Genomic DNA, 23,607 nt, shown 5'->3' with positions numbered 1-23,607 from the left:
AAAGACTGACAGCCTCACAAGCCCTGGGGAATCGTCTTCGCCTGTCCTACAGTGTCACCCTGAGTCAGTGACTCAACGGCAGGGGGAATATGGCTATTTTGGGCAAGATCACCCGCCATGGTGGGAGGGGGCTGGGCGGGGCCTGGGGTGGCTGGGTAGTGGGGAGACTGAGGCCCAGGTCCACTCCGGATTGCACTGTGGGAGGTGGGGGCAGGGTCATGCTGCCTCCACTTTATGCCCCCCTCGTCTGGACTGCTGGCTTACACCCTCGGCAAGAGGACACCCAAGGGCCTGAGGTGAGCAGGTCAGGTCCAAGGTGGGGTCCCTCAGTCCACTGTGCTTCCCTAAGAGTTAAGTTTGTGGGCCAGTGGCACTGTGGGTTAGACTTGGACTGCCAAGCACAGGGAGCGTGGAACCCACCAGCCTCTGCGGGAGAGGAGGCCGTCGGCTCCTGTACGGCTTTGCAGCCTTGGAAACCCTAGCTGGGGGTCACAGTGAGTCGGAATCAACTCGAGCGCTGTAGGTTTGGTACGGCTCAAGTTATTTCGTGTGAGACGACTCCGAAGGGGCCAAGTTTATCTACCCATTTTTATCGGAGAGGAAATGAGGTTGGGTGGGGAAAGGAAACCATAGCTCACGCCCTCAGACCTCCCATTTTACAAGCACACAGGCCCAGGGACCTGAGTTAAAGCCCCCTCGGACCCAAATAACGAGTTAAAGCCCCCTCGGACCCAAATAACCCACGGCCATCGAGTCCATTCCAGTTCACAGCAGCCCTGGAGGACGAAAGAGAACTACTCTCTAGGGTTTCTACGGCTGTCCATCTTTACGGGAACGACTCAATTTTCTCCAGCAGAGCAGCTGGTGGGCTTGAACCATCGACCTCCTGTTGAGCAGCCAAGTGCTCAGTCCACTGTGCCACTGGGCTTTCCTCCTTAAGGCTCTCTTAAAAAAACAAAAGCGAACCAAAGTCACGATCATTGAGTGAGTCTGCACTCCACGCACCCTGTAGCGGACAGCAGAAATGCCCCGGTGGGTTTCCACAACGGGATCTTTATAGGAGGGCCTCTTATGCCCACTTCATTCATCGCCATCATCCTGAGCCTGGTTGAACTCTAGCCTGTGCAATGACCCTGGAAGGGCTCCCCCCGGGGCCCTTTGCTGGTCAAGAGATAGGGGGGTGGGAGGTATGACAGGGTGAAGCTTAGGAGCAGACTCACCCCCACCCCCAAAGGTGCTCACTCCTTCCCGCCGGCCAGTGTTGGACACAGCAGATACGAGACCATGGTGTAGACCCTAGCCGGGGACACTTAGGAACCGGGGAGGGGGGGGGGAGTCAGGTCACATCCAAGGTGAGTGTCTGAGCCTCAAGAACCCTTCCTCAGACAAGGCCAGGCTGCCAGCCTGAAGGATTCCCGGAACCCGCCCATCATAGACTCACACTCCCCACCCTCAGGCCTGAGGGGGCTGGTGACACCATTGCCAGCTCCAGGACACCCAGTGTGAGCCCCGCGCCCCCAGTGCTAGAGATTGACTGGGGTGCAGCATCCCCTCCCCTGCCCCCTCCAGGAGCAACCACCCCTCCCTCTGCTACCAGCGGCCGGCACACTCATGATGCCTAGTTTCGAGAATTCTGTCTTCACAACTCACTCCTTGTGGTCCCACAGCTAATCTAATCTGATGGGGAGCACGGGCTCCAGTCCCTGTAAAGGCTAATGAGAAACTGGCCAGTGGTTGATATGGTCCTGTGCTGGGGAATCATGGGAAAAAGGGTACCACCTGTGCCCAGGCCTGCACACTTACATGCTGCCTGCTGCCCACCCATGTCAATCCCATCAATTCCTTGGGCCCATCCTCCAGACACTGCTGACTGTGGTCATCCTGCCCTTCATCAGGCCTTGCCCAGCACAGAGGGTGCCTCACCTGGCAGAACTCCCCTCCAGGCCCATACCCACCCCCACTGCTACCACCTTGCCCTCAGCCCTGTGCTAAACTTGTGGTGCCTGGTTGGCTTCCTGCACAGAGCTAGCTGCCCAGTCACTGTGGGGCCCAGAACAGAGCCCTAAGTAGGGCAGGCAAGTGGATGAGTGCACACAGTAGGAGTGCACACTGTGTACTCACAGGAGTGCATACTGGGCCTACAGTAGGAGAGCCCACTGAGGACTCTTCCAGGAGTGCACACTCAGGGCACATGGAGAAACATCCACTGGGGCACATTGCAGGAGCGCACACTGGGGCTCACGCAATAGGAGTGCCCACCGGGGCACACACTTGGCGTGGACGGAGTAGGAGTGCACACTCAGGCCACATGTAGTAGAAGCATTCACTGGGCACTAGTAGGAGTGCACACTTGGAGTACACAATAGGAACACCCAATGGGACGCACACAGTAGGAACACCCAATGGGACGCACACAGGAGCACATACTTGGGCATATACACTAGAAACACCAGCTTGGACACACACTTGGAGTTTTCCCTCTAGGAGCACATGTGCGTCACACAGAAGAGGAGTTCATCCTCAGGCACACACAATAGGGACGCATCCTCGGGCTCACAGTGAAAACTTACTCCATGGCTCTCCTGGCTATTGGGGCCTGAGAGCAGGCCACAGCAGAGCAGGGAGAGCTGAGTGGAGCATCTTGGGGTGGCTGCTGGGAGCTGGACAGAGCTGGGGAGCTAGCACACATGCCAGGAACCAAATCGGGATGGAGGGTCTATTCTTTGCTTGAAGGAAGCAAGACTGGGCAGGTGTGTACTGCGTGCTCGGGGTCCTCAGCACTTATAAAACATGACAGACGAGGTGGCAGGGCAGGTCCTGTCCAGACAAGATTCCTTCTGGATGAAAAGGGACATGCAGACAGTTCCAGGTCTCCGGAAGCCAGCCTGCCTGCTGGGACTGGTGCAGGTGTGTCCACTGCTGCCACTGGTGAGGACCAGCTGGACCAGACACCACCTGAGGATGTGAGCGTCCGCCTGGCCAGGTAAAGGCCAGCCACTGTCAACATCCCTCACTAGTGGCCCAGGAAGAAACCCAGTGAAGGTTAAGGAGCACACCTAGCCCGGACAGGCTGGGCAAGAGGCTGGGCCATTGTGTCCCAACACTTTCCAGGGAAGAAGGAATTCAAGTGCCAACAAAGGACCTCACTTGAGTCACCAGGGTCCAGCTGCAGCTGCCAGAGTGCGGAGTCTATTCGGTCAGAAGGGAGCACCTGTCACACTTTCTATTTCCTCCTGCCCCGACACGCATCATGGCGGAGGGCTGGCAGCTGCTTTTGTAAATAAAGTGATAATTCCAAGGAGCTATACCTGTTCCTGGAGGGGTTGGCTGTGACTGTCCGTGGCGCCATGAGAGAATGGACGACTGCAGCAGTGGCCATGTAGCCCACTTAGTGTCTGACCCTGGATTCCCACTGGCTGCCGGGAGCACCCACTGCGTGGGTATTGCCAGCTTCACTCACCCAACAATACTAGAGTCCCCCCATTTAATGAAGGCCATAAGGCTGGGGCCCATGGACAGAGCCAGGGCAGAAACCTATCTGCTTTTCTGCAGGCAGATGGCCACAGGATCAGCCTGGAGGAGGCTGGGCGAGGGCAGCCTCTCATGAGCAGGGTTAGGTCTAGTCCATGCAGGTTAAAAGAACAACTGTTTTGATAAAGAGTCTGTCAGCAGGCCCAGAATCAAGCACACACTAAAGAGGACAACTTCAAAACACAAACGGAATGAAAGTGGTTATAAGGAACAGAGAGGGTTAGCTGTCCCCAGGTCCCGGGAGGAGGCGCTGAATGAAGTCAGTACCATGGAGAGGGTAGGAAGGACAGAAATGATGGCTCCATGAGAGACAGTTGGGGCAGAGGTGGGGAGGGGCGGGGGTGGGGACTCTCTGGGACCGCATCCCCAGGCCCTTTCTCCACTCCCTGCAGGCTAGCTCATGGCATCCCAACAGCACAACCTGACCAGTTGGGCGTGGCAAGAGGGGATGTAGGTCAGGGTGTGACTAGCTGAGAATCTTTATATTTAAGAACAAAGAGCTATTTAAGATGGGGCTAGGAGTCGAGTTGGGAGGCAAAGGGCAGGGCTTTGTGGGAGAGGAGGGTCCCTGAACCCCATGTGGTTGGCGGGGGTGGGGTGGGAGTGCTGGGCTCCAGGCATCCTGGGGCCTGCCCCCTCCTGTAGACCCCAGAGGGTGGGCTGTGAACGCTTACTGCTGTCATCTACATCATCAACATCCCACCGGCCACATGCAAAGCCCCCAATCAGGGGTAGCCTGGAGTGCAGCCAACCTCACGCATGCCGGACCTGGGAGCCCCAGAGGCAAGTGAACAGCAGAGAGCAGACACCTCTGGGTATGGGCTGTAGTCCATCGGCTACCCCATTTAAGCACTAACAACTTGCAACTGTGGGCAAGACTGCTCAACAGTTCTGTTTGGGGGACTTGTGTGAGCACCTCCAAGGGAGGCCCTGTTTGTCAGTCTATCATCCCACCATCTCACCATCCTACCCCGACCCCAGCCTTACCGGGGCCCACCAGCAGCCTAGAGGTAAGGAAGGAGGGCGGGGAAAAGGAGTTGCCATGGGTTGAATTTTGTGCCTACCCCCTGCTCCCAATAACAACAACAAAAATGAACCTTGACTAAGCATGATCCCCAGTATTGTGTGAGCTGATGGAACTAGCCTTCATTTTATGATGTGCTGTCGATCCTAACCTCTAGAACATAAGGAGCCTTGGTCATGCTGTGGGCTAGCAAGAGGCTGCTAACTGAAAGACGAGTGGTTCAAACCCACCAGCTCTTCCAAGGGAGAAAGATGAGGCCGGCTGCGTCCATAACGATTCGCAGACTTGAAACCCCATGGGTAGCTCCGCTCGGCCTTCTAGAGCAGTGGCTCTCAACCTGGGGGCCGAACGACTCTTTCACAGGGGTCGCCCGATTCATACCAGTAGCTAACTTGCAGTGATGAAGCAGCAATGAAAATAATGTTATGGTTGGGGGTGGGGGTCCCCCAGCTTGAACTGTAGTAAAGGGTCGCGGCGTTAGGAAGGCAGAGTCAATGGGGGATGGATCTGGGATCACAACCTTACAAGAGCCACCCCTTCTATCTGATAAGAGAATGGTGTGAGCCACAGAGGGAACCTCAGTACCACCAGACAGAAAGTCGCTGGGACCCAAGATCTCTGTGCTGAGAACCTCCTAGACGTACGGGATGCCAAAACACATGGAGTTCTTCAAGGGACACCAGGCCTATAGATGTCGAAAGGTGACACAAGGACTTTCCTGCAGAGCCTATAAAAAGATGAAGCCTTGTCCTGGATCTCTCTCTCTGCGGTCGAGTTGATGTTGACTTAGAGTGATCCTGTAGGACAACTCTTCACAGGAGTAGAAAGCCGCATCTTTCTCCCAAGGAGAGGCTTCCAACTGTGGACCTTTCTCCTGGATCTAGTGCTCTGAATTTGGACTTCCTGCCTCCTGAATTGTGCTTTTAGATGTCACTGAAGAGCTTCTGATTCATAGCAACTCTATGTTCAATAGAAATGAAACAGCCCGGCCCTGCACCATCCTCACAATTGATGACGTCTGAACCCATTGTTGCAGTCACTGTGTCAATCATCTCCTTGATGATTGTCCTCTTTTTTCGCTGACCTTCTGCTTTACCAAACAACTCTGAGAGAATACATTTTTGTTTGTCAAAGCCAGCCCCTTGTGGCATCTCTGTTACAGCAGTACTGGGTAACTAAGACAAGGCCCACGGTGCACACACGCTAAGGGTGGATGACTATCAACCCTACTCTAGACAAGGGCACTGGGGCTCAGAAAGGATGGTGACCAGCTAGGGAACCCACAAGATGGTGGGGCCCGGAGAGAGAGTATAGAATCTGAGTCCCAGGACATGGGAAGGAGGGGGTGCCAGACCCCACTACTCCCCTGCCTCTGCTGTGCGTGGCTTCTTGGACCCCTGAGATGGCTGCTAATAGGTCCTGATGTTCAGCAGCCCTGAGCACAGGTTCATGCCTTCTGGTCCCTTGCTGTGTGGCAAGGTATGGAGACCATTGGATGGCCGCCATGTCGCACCAGCCTTCCCAGGCCTGAAGACAACTCCCAGCACCCTTACCGGAGACTGGGCTCTCTGGCCAAGTCCTGCTTCCCTGGAGGGTACTGCCAGACTGCACATCTGACCTTCTCTAGCTTCAATCCCACGCAAGCACCCAGGGCCAGGCTCCATCCAACCAGAAGTCTCAGCTTCTCTAGCCAGAATGGACACTAAACCCGACCTTGCCAAGGAGGTTCTGCAGCACGAGCTGACTGCAGTCTGGGTGGGAGGAGTGGCTATGGGCAGATGCACTCCTAACCTGACTGCAGGTACAGACAGGCCTGGTGCAGTGGTCCGACTCATGGCCCATGAGAGCCCTGTGCGCACTCAGCCTGAATGTTCTTTTTCACCCGGGGTCCTGCTTTCTTGCTTACATACCATATGAGACATGGCTCTGGAGACTTGTGTCAGAGCTCAGGGAAGTCCCCACTACTGACACTTAGGGGTTTCCTGTTTGTTCTGCCCCCACCCGCCAAACCCCATCATCAACAGAGCTTCCTACCTGCTTCTCATTGAGCAGAAAATGAAAGAACAGCACACAGGTGGAAATGGCTCCAATAGAAACCAAAATGGAAAACAATGGGAGGAAGTTGGCACGGTGCGGGAATTGGGATGGGAGGGAGAAAACGAAAATCCTCTAAGGAGGAGAAAGATCCCTGGTAGTGTCATGGGCTAAGCATTGGGCTGCTAACCATAGGGTCGGTGGTTCAAGTCTACCAGCTGCTCCTGGAGGGCAAGATGAGGTGGTGTGCTTCTCTCCAGACGCCTTGGAAACCCACAGGGGCAGTTCTGCTCTGTCCTGGCATTGACTCCATGGCAGCGGGTTTGGCTTTAGGATGGGTGGGGACAGAGAGGTCGTAACACGAGATCAGGGTGGCATAAGAGAGCCATAAAGAAAGACTGGAGATTAAAAATAGAATCGCTAAAATGAATAAAGAAAATCAATAGAAGGGTTGGAAAACAAGGTCAATGAAACTGTGAAGAAAGAAAAAGCGAAAGCGAGGCGGGGGTGGGACTACCTGAGATTCAAGATGGTCTTCTGTAATTGGGGAGCTCCTGAGCAAGAAAACGGAGAGGAGAGTCAGCAAAGAAACAATACTAGAAAACCTCCCACAGCAACGAAGCATGAGGCGCACAGTGGACAGCAGACACTGGACCAAAGCCACTGGACACCGGAAGACCCCAGAACGGCAATGGGGTCAACATCTGAAGGGAACCTGTCTTCAACATGCACTATGGAACCTGGCCAGCCACGCTCAGCTAGGCTTTCAAACATGCAGGAATTCATACTACGGGTCTTCAATGTGCCTACTTTAGATACCGTAGCAACTCCTACAGAAGCCGAGTTTCTCAGCACATTTTAATGCAGTTTTTGTGGTAAAATCAGGTGCCGTAGCTGATATTCAGGTCGGCTTATACTCGAGTCTATATGGTACCTAGTGGGGATGTGCTTCCGTCAAGGGGCGAGCTTGACAATGTCTGGTCGTGATGTGGTGACTCCATCCTCGTAGCCAGGGAGGCGAGGTCTTGGGACAGCAGGACCAGAGCGTGGGAGAACAAACCAACCAACCAAAACACCCCAGACATGCAAACACCCGACGGGGTGGAAATAAGCACGTGAGTGACGAGAGGGAGAAAGATGAGAAACAACGTCAACGCCAACCCCGGGGAAACAAGACTGTGCAAGAAAGACAGGGTCAACAGCCCTCGCTGCTCGGTGGTGACCAGCACATACGCGGCCAGGCACGGGAAGCAAGGCAGGCTGAGCCACACGCGGAGCTGCTGACAACAGGGCCCGTGGCTCGAACTCACAAGCCCTTCCGCAGGAGAAAGGCAAGGCTTTCTGCTCCCGTAAATATTCACAGCCTTGGAAATACAAAGAAGCAGTTCTGTTCTGTCCGGGACGGCTGCTATGAACTGGAAATGATTCTATGGCGGTGAGTTTGGTTTGCAATCATGCCAGGAGAAGGACGGGCATCATGTTTGGTAAAGTCACGAAGGGTCAGCAACACAGAGGAAGACCCCTATGAGATGGACCAACCCAGTCCATCAGAACCGTGTTGATGGGACCCAATAACAATAATAGATTCTGCGGAGGGGGGTGCACACAAATGCTTTGTTTGGCTGCAAATCGACAGGTTGGTAGTGAAAACCTGCCCAGCAGCAGTGCTGAAGAAAGGTCTGGCAACCTGCTTCCATGAAGATGACAACCCAGAATGCCCCACCCCCCACCCCCCAAAGAGCTCAGTTCTACTCTGTCACGCCTGGGGTTCCCGTGAGCCACGCAGCAACTCAGTGGCAACAGATTTGGGTCTTTAATGTATTTATTTTTATTTTTGGCTTTTGTTTGTGTTTTCAGTAAGAAGACAACCATGCCGGGGAGTGTGGTCCAGACTTTAACTTGCACTGGGAACAGATTTTAGCTGGGTGCACGATAACGTTAACCAAAGTGTTATTTTATAAGAACACAATCTTGCTTATTTGATACAGATGGCTCAGAAACAGAGTTAAATACAAAGAAGCAAATGAAAGATGCCTGCCCAGAGATGACGTATGGGGCAAGAGACTGGCATTGTGGGGCCAGGGAGAAAGAACCATACAAGCTGGTATCGGGCGGTGCATTGGCACAAGGACTGAATGTGCTCACCAGGCTGCCCTCTTCCTGCTCGGCTGCAGGGGAGGGGACAGGTCATCCCTGGGTTCCTAGGGGTGCTCTGGAATTGGCCTCAAAACCCGGAGTGGCCATGCACATGAAGGATCTGCCTAGTTGAAGGCAGGCCAGCCTCCCTGCTCGGTTCCCACCTGGCCCAGTTCCCTTAGGATGCCTTTGCTCTCCTCACCACCTTGATCTTGTGAGTAAACAGGTAAGAAACCCAGATGCAGGTCAGGTGGTCCTCTGGGCCCTCCCTGCTTCCCCCTTGCCCTCTCATCACGGTCACGGACACTGCCCCTCAGTCATGTATAGACCTGAACCCCTACAGCCCTGCCAGCGCTCCAGAGCTGACCTTGCCAAACATGAGCAGGCTTCTCGGAGCTTCTGTCAAAGCCCAGAGCGGTGTCCTTGCCACAGACCTGCCGGTGCTCCTTTATTAATGAGTGATAAATAATTCCTAGATGGTTGCATGTGATAACTCTTCCTTACTTGAAATCCCTTAGGGATGGACATTGTCCATGTCTTCTCGCCAATGAGGGTGGAAGAGGTAGGCATCGCTGCCTCCTGGAAAAGCAGGTCAGTGTCTTTTGGCTGCTGACTGAATTGACAGGCACTCCCAGCGGGCCAGTGGGGCGGGCAGAGCAGGCCAGGCAGCCCTGGGAACACGGGGGCCACCAAGGGGAGCAGTGCTGGGGTGGAAACTGTGTGGGGCCTGCGACAGCAGGAGGGGGACAGCACTGCCTTGATGTAGTCTCTTTTTAAAAAAATTGTTTTATTAGGGGCTCATTCAACTCACAGTCCATACATACATCAATTGTGTCAAGCACATTTGAACATTCATTGCCCTCATCATTCTCAAAACATTTGCTCTCCACTTAAGCTCCTGGCATCAGGTCCTCATTTTCCCCCTCCCTCCTTCCCTCCCTAATGAACCGTTGATAATTTATAAATTATTATTTTGTCATATCTTGCCCAGTCCGATTTCTCTATTTTGCCATATCTTGCCCAGTCCAATGTCTCCCTTCACCCACTTTTCTGTTGTCCGTCCCCCAGGGAGGAGGTCACATGTAGAGCCTTGTAATCGGTTCCCCCTTTCCAACCCACCCTCCCTCTACCCTCCCAGTATCGCCACTCATACCACTGGTCCGGAAGCGATTATCTGCCTTGGATTCCCTGTATTTCCAGTTCCTATCTGTACCAGTGTACATCCTCTGGTCTAGTGAAACTTGCAAGGTAGAATTGGGATCATGATAGTGGGGTGGGGGGGGGAGGAAGAATTTAGGAACTAAAGGAAAGTTGTATATTTCATCATTGCTACATCACACCCTGACTGGCTCGTTTCCTCCCCGAAACCCTTCTATAAGGGGATGTCCAGTGGCCTACAAATGGGCTTTGGGTCTCCACTCTGCACTCCCCCTCCTCATTCACTATGGTAAGATATTTTGTTCTGATGATGCCTGATCCCTGATCCCTTTGACACCTTGCGATCCCAACCGGCTGGTGTGCTTCTTTCATGTGGGCTTTGTTGCTTCTGAGCTAGATGGATGCTGGTTTACCTTCAAGCCTTTAAGACCCCCAGATGCTATATCTTTTGATAGCCGGGCACCATCAGCTTTCTTCACCACATTTGCTTATTCACACGCTTTGTCTTCAGCGGTTGTGTCAGGAAGGTGAGCATCATAGAATGCCAATTTAATAGAACAAAGTATTCTTGCATTGAGGGAGTACTTGAGTGGAGGCCCAATGTCCTTCTGCTACCTTAATACTAAACCTATAAATATATGCACATAGATCTATTTCCCCATCCTCATACATAAATATATTGCAATATGTACATGCCTTTATCTAGACCTCTATAAATGCCCTTTGCCTCCCAGCTCTTTCCTCTATTTCCTTTGACTTTCCTCCTGTCCCACTATCATGCTCAGTCCCCACCAGAGTTTCAGCAATTCCTCTTTGTTACATTACCTTTGATCATGCACTACCAGGCCTCCTACACCCTCCTCACCACTGATTTGGGCCACTTGTTGTTCCCTTGTCCCTGGGTTTGTTAACACCACTACCTTTGCTCCCACCTTCCCCTCTCCCATGTTCCCCTGGGAACTGTCAGTCCTGTTGTTTTCTCCCCCAGATTGTTCTTCCAGCCTATCTTACTTCGAAAGACCTGCGGAAATAATAACATGCACAAAAATAAGACAGAGTAAAACCAAGCAACACTATACAGCAAAACAACAACAAACCAATGACAAAAAACTAAACAAAACACAACAAGAAAGAAAAGCTTGTAGTTAGTTCAAGGATTGTTTGTTGTACTTTTGGAGTGCTTTCCAGTCCAGTCTGTTGGGGCACCAAGCCCTGGTCCTAAAGTCCACCTTCAGCATTCCCTAGGGACCTCGCTGCTCCATTCCCTTGGTGTTCTGTGGTACCCCCTTAGTGTTTTGCCTCAGTGTGGTGGGATCAGATCGGGTGGAATTCCCACACTGTGTCTGTCTCTGGTTTTATCCCTGTAGGGCTATGGGTCAGTGAGGGGCATCATGTCTCATAGTGAGGCCGGCCACGTGGTCAACTCTGCAGACTGGGTGCTCTAATTGGGAACATCATCCTCACATCCTGGTGGGCCAAGATGTGCTTCACTCTCTCCTCCTCCCCCTTCATCTGCTCCCGTGCCATCCTTTGAAATAAATTCTTCTGGGGGAAGGGGGATGTGATCTCTTTTTACATCCTCCAAAGGAGGTCTGGTCCTAGCCCAGGAAACACATTCCTTGAGCTAAAGCCTGTGGGAGGTACCAGGTCTGGGTGGCCATAGCTCTGCCATCAGGGGTCATTTGCAGGCCATAATCTGCCCAGTCCACCTCCCTTCACCCAGACCCAGTTCACAGCCTAGTACCTACCTGTTGGGCCCGCTGCTCCAATGCCCCCCTCCACCCCAAGCTGGAAAAAACATTTGTCATTTTCCTAACCTGCTGTCCCCATCCTCCCTTGTCCACCGCCACCCCCACCCCCTCTTTCCTCCTCTCCACCAGCCTGATCCAGGCGATCCTAAGAGTGAGTCCACACCCAGGGTCAGACAGGCCTGGTTCCTCACTGCTGGTCCTGGCTAGTCCCCACCCCCAGAGCCTTGGTGTCATTAGTAAAACGGTCATTACAGTAGCATGGCAGGGCTGCACACAGCAGGCGCTTACTAAGTGCTGAGTAAGAGGCTGACAAAGGCCCCGGAAGACCACTTTACATCTTGCAGCCTTGCAGCCAGTCCCCCATGGGTCTCGGAGCACAAGCTCTCCATGCACATTGGGACAATGGTGTAGCCTGTGCCTGGCGGCCCGGGCCCTCTGCCTTGTACTGGGCACTTCTTCCGGTTAATGCAAATTTCAAACTCAGCAGCCACTGCCCTGGGCTAGCAGCTAGCCTCCTTCTTCAGGGCCAGCCTCTCAAGGCCGTTGACCCTCCCCAGAACCGCGTGCTCCCCCGCCCAGGGTGCTGCAGTGAGCAGGACCCCGACCTCCTATTCCTACCCTCATCCCCAGCCAGGCACTGCTGCAGACCTCAGCCTCTGAGGACTTGGGCAGTGGCAGAGTTGGGTCCCAGCACCCTGAACCCCTCCCCCCAGCGGGTGGTGTTTCAGTGGGCCTCCTCCATCCTGGGTCTGGAACTCACACACCCCCTAAGCTCTCTGACACCTTGCTTCTATCCGTAGCCATGGCATCCTGGACCTCTCCACAAGGCTGCTCGCCCACTTGATATCCACCCTCCCAGCCAGTCACGGCCACTCCCAGCCACAGCCTGCCAGCCTCATACACTTGTGTCCCCAGGGGGCGGGAGCGGCCCTAACACCCCAGCACCACCAGACAGCAGTTTCCCTGAGTGATTCCATGAGGGACTTTGCTCCTCTCGGGAAACGTTGGTATTTCTCCCAATGTCCCGCCACGGGACACACAACCAGTGTGTTCCATGCTTGTGCTTTGTTTGGTTCGTGTGATGCACTGAAGCTGGGGATGAAGGGTAGGTCTAGCCCTGGGCACTCCAGCATGAGGAGTCCCTGACCAGCCACATGTGTCCCTGTGGTGGGAGGGAGACCAGAGCTTCAAGCCTGGCTTAGCATAGCCTCTCAGAGCCTGTACCTTCCTCTGAGAGACACCCACTTTGCTAGAACATGAAGGCCACATGTGCCCACTGGGGCCCCCACCACAGAGGAGAGAGCCAGTCATACCTAGTCATGCCCTCTAAGTCCTGCATTGACCACCCCCAGAGACATTTCCAGCTCCAGATTCAGGCCTGACTGGGGTGGGGGGCCTTGGCTGGCCACCAGTAGGCAAGCAGCATTGGGTAGGGCTAGGAGGAATCTTGGGGCCATGAGCTTCCAGGGATGCTTGGGCAGGGAGAGGCACTGGCTGGGCCCAAGCCATCTAGAAAAACCTCCAACCCCTTGTTGGGTGACTTGCAGTGGGGCAGGATGATGCCCTGGGTAAGAAACACATATTTGGTATCAGCTCCCTGAAGGACATGAGCCTTGGAGCCGGGAGTTGGAGGCCAGCAGCCCCCCAAAGCCTGCTCCCACTGCCCAACATCATGTGCCCCATGAGGCCCCCAGTCTTAGCCAAGCCCCAGAGACACTGTGATGGAGACAGGTTTCTCACATCAGGCTTCAGGGCTTAGTCGACTCCACCGTCTTGTGCTTCCTAACTTTAGGGGGCAGGTGGGTTCCTTGGGGCACAGACCCAGAAAGCAGGCCTCAGGGCTACTGAGACTCAGAAAGGGTGCTCCAGTGTGGAGGGGGCAGGAGAGGCAAGGGGACTGATGCCTCTGCCCCCACCACAGGTTTCAGGCCACCCCCAGGCTGGCTCTGGTCCTGGTGCCAGCCAGTGAAGAATGACGTCCATTAGGGCCACCATCTGTCTCCTCTGTGACGGGCCCTCGCAGTGACACCGAGAGCGAGAGAGGAAGCAGAATGTCTTTATGGGGAGAGGTTTTCCTTTGCCAATTTTTGAACAGGAAGCCAGACGCTTGTCACACCTGTCCCTGTGTCAACCTCTGCCTGACATAAATTGGGGATGAGGCAGGGAGATAAAAGACAGCCTGGACATGGCCTGGTATGCAGGCTATGTGTCACACTGCCAGCCACTGGACCAGAAGGGACCTCTGTATCCCAGGGCAGCCTCCTTGAGCCCTCATACCCACCACATGACCCCAGGGCCTCCCTCTGACCCCCTCCCACCCTGTGGCTTCTTCCACATGCCCACCCTTTGCTTCTCCATTTCTCTCTCCCCATATCTACTGCCCCCTGCCCAGGACAGGCCCTCCCATCACCCAGCTGGCATCACGCCCCACCTGCCTCTGTTTGCCCCTCACTCTCTAAGACCCAGCCAGACCTTGGCCTGGGTCAAGCCTGGTGGGCTGAGGCTAGGTAGAAGGGTACCACCCCTTGGTACCTCTCTATGGAGGCCCTGTGCTGCGGGGTATCAACCTGTCTGCCTGGAGGGGCCTTGGGAATAGAGTGTGTTATGAGAATCTCTGGGGCTGGTCTGGGGTGGATACCAGGATGTTTGCTGACCAGATAGATGAGTGAGGGTCCTGGGCCCCCCACAATGGCAACCCTGTCACAGTGCTCATTAACTCTGACCAGGGTGTGAGATGCCCCTCCCTGGTGACATGAAAGGTCCATCTGCCAAGCCACACTCAGGACAGACACCAGCCTTTCCTGGGGAGAGGGACACCTGGTGGGATAGGAGGGGGCACACACCCACTTTGCTGCTGCCCCAGAGGGCCCTGCACTTCAACTGGAACCCCACAAGGAGTCTAGAGTTGAAGGCCCACCTAGGCTGTCCAGAGCCATGGATGGAGGCGGTGAGGAGGGAGGGGTTGTTCAGCTCTGAGGGGTGCCCGTGAGGATGAGGACCAGGGGACTGGAAAGGTGGGGGTGAGCCTCAACTAGGTCAGCAGGGAGGTGGCCAAAAGTTTGTGGGGGAATTCCATGGTTTTTCCCATTCTGTTACTTCCAATGAACTTTTAGAAGTATCCTGAGGGGCGGGGTCCCTGCCTGGCTAGGATGGGACAGGGCCCCAGGAGCCAGGCCAAGTCCCTATCCCACACCTGGCCCTGTGGGTGTCGCTCGGAGCCAGCGCCACCACTGGCCAAGAAGGCCAGACCAAAAGGGATGGCCGTGGGGGCACTCAGTGGACTCCCAGTATTCTGGCTGGGAAGCAACATGGGGCAGGTGGCGGGGGCGGGGAGGAGGGGGGGGTTGGGAGAGCTGGGCATAGAGTGTCCTTGTGACCTTGGTCAGCTCCACCGCTTCTTGCAACTGCCCTGACAGGGCTGGTGCGTCTGCTGGCCAGCCAGGCCGGGCTGATGCTGTCAAAGTCCCTCCGGAGCACCTTCCCCGCCTAACCCTTCCCTGCCTTAGAGAGGAAGGCCCGGGCGGGCGGCCTACAGCTTGAAGGCCCAGCCCCAGGACCAGTGGAAAACAGGTGGGAAGTGGGGCCGGTTCTTCCCCACACATCTGCAGCCAGGTGCAAGGTGGATGGCAGGTCACACCATCCTTTAGGCTGGACCATCTCCTACAAGGGGGCTTCCTATCATCGCCTCTCAGACAAGTGGCCACTTCGGGGACTAATGAGGGTCTCCAGGAAGAGCCCCTGCCCCCAGTTTCTGGCCCTGTGCAGATCCGCTCACCCTGTTAGCATGGCCTTCTGCTCTGAACACTGCTCCCTGTGCAGGCGACAAGGACGTCACAATCACACATCAGCAGAAGGACCAATGAGTGGTGTGTGTGTGTCTAGGGGTCTGTCGGGGGCCTCCTTCTCTGCCTGTGCCCTTTTCAGCTGTGCCGAGGCTCCCCCCCTAAGAATACTCTGGGGCTCACAACCCCCTCACGCCCTCCACCCACCACCTGCCTACATCTCACCACTCAGCACATAGGGGCATGGTAGAGGAGCCAGATCTCCCCATGGGGGAGCCTGAGACCCCATCGTCATTCCAGCCCGGCAGGACTTACGAGGGGGTGGCCAAAAGTTTGTGGGGGAAATTCCATGGTTTTTCCCATTCTGTTATTTCCAATGAACTTTTAGAAGTATCCTGAGGGGCGGGGTCCCTGCCTGGCTAGGATGGGACAGGCCCCCAGGAGCCAGGCCAAGTCCTCAACCCACACCTGGCCCTGTGGGTGTCGCTCGGAGCCAGCGCCACCACTGCCATAGCTGCTGCATGGAGGGCCAGGAGGTCAGCCAGGTGGGTGGCCCCTACTGAGACCTAGGCCCTCATGGGTGGGGGGGTCACACTGCACAGGCTGGTCTTCTGCTTTCTTTCCAAACCAAAGCCTTCAGCGGTGGGGCTCTTGCGGCCATCTCAGCTAATTGGCCTGTGCGTGATGGCCAGAGTGCTTGCAGCTTAGGCCTCTCCTGGGAACTGACTGAGGGGCCAGGCTAGTGCGAAAACCTGGGAGCCCCACAGATGTCCATGAAGATGCCCCTCCACGTCAGCCTCTTACCCACCTCCCGTTAGAGTAGAAGCGTTCTCCAAACAGGCTGGAAACGAGTTTCAGGGAGACAGATCCGAACCTCATTGGACCTGGCCCAGGAGAGGAGTGGGTCTGATCTAGGCTCTCGGTCGGGCCAGGAAGGGAAGGCCCTGACTTGGCACTGGATTCGTGCGGGGGAGGAGGTTCAGGGAGGAGGCCAGGACCTCTGGCTGTTGGGCTGGGTCCCAGAGGGAGAGAGCAGGTGGCACGGAGGAGTGTCCCATAGCCAGACAGGAGTGAGGGTTGTCTATCTGGGACTTGGGCTGCCCGGGGAGCGGAGCTGCAGTACAGCCCCACTCAGCCACACAGGCCTGGCACCCAGCAGGGAGGCAGCAAGCATTGGCTGCCCACTGCTTGGGTCTGAGGGCAAGAGGTGGATTTGGTGACAGGCCAGGTTGCACCCTCGAAGATAGCCCTACTGGGGTAAATCCAGGGCCCAAGAGCTTCTTGGCCTGGCTGGCACCCTGCTCTGCTCCCCACCCACCCACTTTCCTCAACTCTTTACTGGGAGCAAGTGGGAGGCTCTCCGCCAAGAACACTACTTCAACTTGGCAGCCAGGGATTATAGATGAGCCCATCAGTGACCAGAGAGGGCAGCGGTCACCCAGTGAGCAGGCACCCATAGGTTAATCCGGCGGCTGCCCAGATTGTGGGGGAGGGAGGGGCTTTGAGCATGTCCCAAGGTGCTCCAGCTATGCCCTGGCAGTAGGTGAAAGAGATACAGCTCACCAAGGTCAGAATGGTCTGGGGCAGACAGAGGACATCGCAAGAAGACAAGCTCAGTAAAGGGGTAATCCGAGTGGGCTCCCGGGAGGAGGCGAAGGGGGCCCTGGGCGTCCACCCTGGCCTGAGCCCCTCAGCTCTCCAGCCCGCTCTGCCTTGCCCCTCTCCTCGGTGGGCCCCTTGCCCAACTTTCGCACGAGCCTGACATTTCCTATGACATTTGCTGCAGAGAAATAGAGTCATAAATCCAAAGGTTAAATTTGCACATTGCCTCGCACTGCAGGGAGGAGCCACAGGCCCGATACCCACCAGCACACTGAGCAGGCCTTTGTGGGACAGCCTACCCATCCTCAGGACATCGGAGAAACTCAAAGGTCCCCACAGACCCTTGGTGGGGCCTTACCCACCCTTTCTCAAAATGGGTTCCCGGGATCCCCCAACCCTTAAGCCTCTCATGTGTAGGTGCCTGTCAGAAGTGCGGGTCCTGCCTCCGCACGTAGCCTCCAGGACCTGAGAAGCCTCTCAGGAAGGGGTTGAGTGTGTACCACTGGGCCCACCATGGCTGAATAAATCTGGCCAGTCTTGGTTCAACATCCCAGCCTTCTCCACATTTCAATCTCACAGAACCTGGCCTGGGAGGGTCAGCAGGAGCATCTGTGATATGGACCAGAGGCTCAACTTTGAGGGGCACATCGGTCCCTTTGGTTGCCCCTCCCCCCCCCCCGAGCCTGCCCAGCTTCCTATGCCAAGAGCCCCAAGCAAGGATTGACTCACTGCCTGCCAGGCTGAGGGGGCAGCTAAGACCCAGGACTCCAGGCTTCCCACTGCATCCCTGTCTCTCTCTCTGCCCTGGCTGTCCTCCAAGGGACACTTCAGGAGGGCTGAGGCAGTGGGCCCAGGCAAAGGAGACAGGACTGTGGGGATATAGTAGGTACAGGCCTCAAGGCCAGGAGAGGCAAACCCCAAAGCCAGTCCTGCACAAACAGCAGTTCTTGGCACTGAAATCCGAATGACCAATAAGTGCCTGGAAGTATCCGGAAAATAGAACCATTCACCATGAATGAGAAACCCAGGCCCGGAACGCTGGTGGATACGTGTAAATCTACCTTACTAGGGTCGTATAGTGGTGGTGGCTGGAGGGTTGTTAGGAGATCAGGCCCTGCAGAGTGTGTGTGTGTGTGTGTGTGTGTGAGAGAGAGAGAGAGAGAGAGAGAGAGAGAGAGAGAGAGAAATAGGTGTGGTACATCACCTGACCACAGGCACCCAAATGACTTGATGACTTTCTCTGAGACTACACCAGGGCTGTGCTGTGAATGAAGCTTCCCCTGCCCTGGGGGTATCCATCTGAGGTGTTCAACAGCTGCGGGCAGTGAGAGCCACTACCCTGGGTTTGGATGAATAAATTATGGTGCCCTCTTGGGAAGGGATTACACACACACACACACACACACACACACACACCAATAACTCCCTGCTGCACAAGGGCAGTTGGCAGCGACAAGGAAGAAACTGCACATGACAAAACCCTTGCATGGCAGGGCCCAGAGGGCCCACACAAGCTCCCTGGGTCTGCAGGAAGATGGCAGACATGCCCATCACCCCGCCCAACAGTGGTGTCCCACAGCTTCCGGTTGTCACTCTGTGTTCTCCTGTCCTTTAGAGCACTTAACTAACAAGGACAAGAATCATATCCCTATCACCTGGTGGAGGACGCTCTCAACAGGCCATGAATGGATGAACGAATGAATGAAGAAAGGTCATAAACAAATGTAGCTCTTGGGATTTGGCCATGTGGAAGCCAGATGGTGGGGGAGCCAGCCTCCAAGGCTCAAGCATGGAGTGTGGGGGGAGTGGGGCACTGGGATGCCAGAGGCTGGGCCCTGGCAGAAGATGGTGGCCAGGAGAGGGCTCCTGGGGGACAGCTGAGGGAGAGGGAGGAGGGCTTTGGTCAAAGAGAGAGAGAATTTTCTATCTGACCTCGAGGTAATTCTGGCCTCGAGATCTGGGTGTTCACAGAGGACCAGGCTGTCCTGGGACCAGAGGTAAGGGTGATCAGTCTGGGAAGCAGGGCAGCATGGACTACATCCCTTCAGTAGTCCTGCAACAGAGCTGCAGAAAGGAGTGAAGTCCACACCCTCCCACAGACACTCCCTCAAGCCATTCCTTCACACACACACACACACACACACACACACACACACACACACACACACACACACACACACACACACCCCTTCCCTCCAGACACACACCTTCTCCCTCACACACACAGTCCTTCTCTCGATTATATATTTCCTCAATTTATTCCTTCACACACGCCTTCCCTGTTTCCCTCACACACACTCCCTCCCTCAAGCCATTCCTTCTCACACACACACCCTCCCTTACATTCATTGTTGCACACTCAGCCTCACACTCCGTCCCTCACACACTTCTGCCCTGACACCCCCACCTCCCTGTCATTGCCTCACACCAGGCCCCTTGGGGCTCCTTCACGCCCTCTGTCCTGCCCCCCTCCCTCTGCCACCAACCCTTCCGGTGCTCGGAGTTCCTGAGCCCTTTTCCCAGAAGCTTAGGCCCAGGCTCCCTGAGAAGGCAGCAGGAAGAACAGGGGTTTTCCCTGCAGGGCTGTCACAAGGCTGTAATAGATGGGGCCCCTGGGCCCCAGTAGGGTACCCTGAACCGAGGAAGGCACTTTGCCCCTACTCCCACCCCATCATGGCCCTCCTGGGGCTGCACCATCTGTCCCAGACGACCAACTGTAAAGCCACAAATCTAACCCCTGTGGCTGGGAGCAAACTCCAAGCTCCTAGCTAGAATACCCAGCCCCTCTGGCTGGGGTCACCAGAGGGAGGGTGAGGACAGGGCCCAGACAGGCACAGCCCATCAGTCCTTCAGAAAAAGCGCTCTGGGCCCCTCACTGCCAGCTTAATCAGGCCTCAACATCCCAGGCCAATAGAATTTTCCCTCCACCACTCCCAGCCCCTTTTTTGAATTCTAGCGTGTCCTGTGCTAGGGGCATTTTCAGTCTTCCCCCTCCCTGTAAGTCCTTTGGGCCCAAACTCACTTCTCCCTCCAAACTTCTGTAGTCTAGAGCCAGTTCTCACAGAGGGACCTCAGCCACCAATTAGCCCTTGTGGTAGCCTTACAGAGACCCCCTTTACTCATAGAGGGCAACTCTGACTTGGGGGTTCCTTAGGCCTTAGCTGGTGAGGGGAAGAGTGGAATAGTACACCAGCCTGGACCAGCCAGCAGTAGCTACCTCCTGCAAAGTCCTTTCCCCTGACCCTCCAGCCATCCCACTCCCCAAGCCCTTCCCCTTCTGCAAAGTGGGTAGGAGGGAAGAGTCCAGCCAGCAGTCCAGGAACCCTAGGAGGATGGTCCTATGTTGAGCCACAGGATACAAGAAGGTGTATTTGGGGTGTTTTGAAGGTAGAAACACTGGGATCAGAACACAAGGAAAGCTAGAAGGATCTCTACACCCGGGTCTCCTGTCACTAAGGCACAGCCAGGTGAACTGACAGGCCCATTCTCTTGCCATCCCATGGCCCCGCAGCCAGGTTACCTTCTCAGCATTCCCAGGAGTGTGGGTGCCAAACACCACGGCTCAGGCCCCCACCCACCCATCTACCTACAGGACTGTGTGGCTCCTTCACCTCAGCTGAAACAGAGGAAAGACAGTTCCCACTTCACAGACAGGAAGACTAAGGCTTAGAAAAGGGAGTTCCCAGTCTACCCTCGCTCCACCCTTCACCCTACCCCTCGACATGGAGTACCTAGCTGCCTGTCATCAAACTGCACATCTACCCAACTGACCAATTCCCATTCTGTAGATCAGGACGCTGATAGTGGCTGGAGGAGCACAGTGGGCATGACTTTGGTTTTACTGGCCACCCCCATCCCCGGCATGCACAGATCACCAGCACCCTGATGCATCTGCCCCTCCCCCAGTCCAGGGCAGGGATATCACCACCAAACCCCTTGCTCCAACAGAGAGACTGAATTCCCAGGGGAGGGACGGCCCCAAGGTCACTCACTCTTGGTCAACCGCAGGGATAGCTCACACCTCCCCGTGGCCAGGTCAAGCAGCAGCAGTTGCAGACCCTGTCCAGGGTCTCAGTTAACCTTGAGTCTTGAGATAGCCTTCCCGGCCCTACCCCTGCCACCATTGGCCCCGTGTGGGGTGCGGAGAGGGGAGAGTGGAGAGATTCCACACCTTGCATCCCAGGCTGGGGACACTGAATAAGCAACAAGCTTCCCAAACCACATTCCCAAGACCTCCGCTCCAGATGCAGGCAGAACCAGCCCGACCAGGGTACCCGGAGACCACCTACACCCAGAGGGACCAATGCATATCCCAGGCACCTAGTCACACCGGCACACACATGCAGACTCATCCTGAGCAGCACACACAGCTGCATGCACACTCAGGCACAAAGGGATGTGAAGGAGAAATTCCAGGTCAGGGCGTAGGCGGACAGAAGCAGCTTGATCTGTGGGTCCTGGCTGGCCAGAGCCCCCTTCCCCCCTCCCCGGCCCGCCACTCACCCACCCACACATTCAGGTGGAGAAGGGAGAGGGTTTTGCTTCAGGGGTACAGTATGTGTAAGCTTAGAGACCATGTCATATGTCCACATGTACGGCCGTGGGTGTAAATGTGTGTGTGGGGGGGGGCAAAAATTTGCACCCTCAAGAGTCCCTGTCTGCACCCACAGTGTGCGTGCACGTGCACCCTGAGCAGCCTTGGTGTTCATGTGCACGCGCGCGTGCAAATGTAGAGCTCATGTAGGCACCAGCACGTGCAAGAAAACGTGTGTGCAGCCTTGGGGCGGTAGCAGACACAGCAGCAAGGCAGCCCGGTGGGCATTAGGGAGTGTCTTCCAGTAGGGTCTACCTAACCTCTCCCCCACCTTCCAAAGCGTCCATCCACCCTCTGGGGACCTCACACCTTGTGGGGGAGGGGGCCCCTGGAGTTCCTCAGGGAGGGGCGTCTCAAGCTCCACCACCCCTAAAACCAGGCGACCCAAGCCCTGATAGAGGGTGTGAGGGGAGCATCGCCGTCGCCTGGTACCCCCACCCTGCAGGGAGGGGGCAGCTCTGGGGCATCCCCGCCCCCCCTCCCCGTGCGCCCTCGGCTGTCGCCAACGCCCCCGTTCTTCCGCCCGCCGCAGCCTGACCCCAGGGAAGCCAGAGGTTCTTCGCTGAGTGGGCTAGGGTGTGGACTACCAGATGGCCCCCAGGCCCTACCGGCCGCATGGCCACCCCGCCTAGGTGCCCTCCGTTCTGCCAGGTCCGCGCATTAACCCCTTCGCGGCCAGAGCCCGCCCATGCCGGACCCCGCCCTTCCAGCCCGCGGACCCCACCTGGGCCCAGTCCCGGGCCCAGCGTCACGGGCCACCCAGCCCCGTCGCCCCCGCCCCGACGCCGTCGCCAACTTTCCAGGGAAGCGGCAACTTTTCCTGCTGCCGCCGGCTCCGCCCTCCCGGGGCTGGAGCACCACTGGCCCTGCCCGGCGCGGCACTGCGGTGGCGTTCCCGGCCGCCCGCTGACCCTTCCCCGGCCTCAGCAGGCAGCCCGAGCCCGGCTCTGCGGCTCCGGAGGAGCCCGGCCGTCGCCCCCCGCCCCCACCGGCGGGCTCGGGCGCGGAGCGGACACTCACCTCCGGCGAACGCCCCCTCCATTTCAGGGGTCGGGTGGGGCGCGTCCGGGGCCGAAAGTCTCTTCGGGGCCGGCTCCCGGCACTGCGCGGCCGGCGGAGGCGCAGCCGCCCCGCGGCCGGGTCCGCATCCAGCCGCCGCCGCTCCGCGCGGCCCGGCCCGGCCGCGGGACGAGGCTTGGTGCAGGCCGCTCCGCTCAGGCTCCGGCTGGGCTCCCGGGCCGGCGCGGCTCGGGCGGGCGGCTGGCGGCGCGGCAGCGGCGAGCGGCGGACTGGCGGGGCGCTCGCGGCGCGGGCCGGGAGCGGATGAATGTTTTATGGGATCATGTGGTTTGTCGCGCTCGGCAGCCGCCCGGATCCCCACCGGCGGCCGGGGCAGGTCGGGGCGGGGCGGGGGCGGGGCGGGGCGGGGTGGGAGTCGGGGGCGGGGTCTGGGAGGGCGGGGCGCTCACCTGGCTCCGGCGGCTGGGCGCACCGCGCGGCGAGGCCCAGGCGGCCGCGGCAGGGGCGTGGCCGGGCCGCAGGGGAGGCTCGGCTCGGGCGCTGCTCCGGCACCGCGCGCGCGGGTCCAGACAAAGGCGGGCGCGTTTCTGAAGAGGCGGCGGCCCCTGCAGGTGGCCGCGAGGACAGCGTGCTGGGCCAAAGCGGGCTCAGTGCGCGGCCCGTGGACTTTATCCCGGGGCCTGGGAATGGGCGAGGAGCACTCGGCCCTTCTGGCCGCCACCCTGCCTCGCCCCGCCAAATCTCAGGGCGTCCCTGCCCTGGCGTAGGATGCACCCATTTCTCAGGAAGAATACGGAGGCTCAGAGCTTAAGGGATTTTGAGACCTCTCACTGGCTTTGGGGGAGCTCTCTGTGCTGCAGAGAAGAACCCCAACCCCTCTCAAACTCCCCTGTGCAAGGCAATACCTGCATCCCCTGCCATGCAGGAGGCCATGCGCTAGGCGCCCTGTTCTTTAGGGCCCTGCTAACCGGAGCT

The 23,607-nt window shown here is 56.9% G+C and overlaps 1 protein-coding gene across 1 annotated transcript in view; it reads right to left on the bottom strand.

Moving 5' to 3' along the window:
• The window catches only part of RTN4R (reticulon 4 receptor), a 28,964-nt gene extending 5,962 nt beyond the window's left edge, over nt 1-23,002 (bottom strand). The window contains exon 1 of the mRNA XM_075533684.1: nt 22,633-23,002. Coding sequence (XP_075389799.1) covers nt 22,633-22,654 — 22 coding nt within the window. The 5' untranslated portion in view covers nt 22,655-23,002. The remainder of the gene's footprint in view (nt 1-22,632) is intronic.
• Between the last annotated feature and the right edge of the window lie 605 nt (nt 23,003-23,607).

This window comes from Tenrec ecaudatus, chromosome 16 (genome assembly GCF_050624435.1).
Source record: "Tenrec ecaudatus isolate mTenEca1 chromosome 16, mTenEca1.hap1, whole genome shotgun sequence".
NCBI lineage: Eukaryota > Metazoa > Chordata > Mammalia > Afrosoricida > Tenrecidae > Tenrec > Tenrec ecaudatus.
Note: the sequence above shows the minus strand (reverse complement) of the source record. Positions and strands in the feature narration are given on the sequence as shown.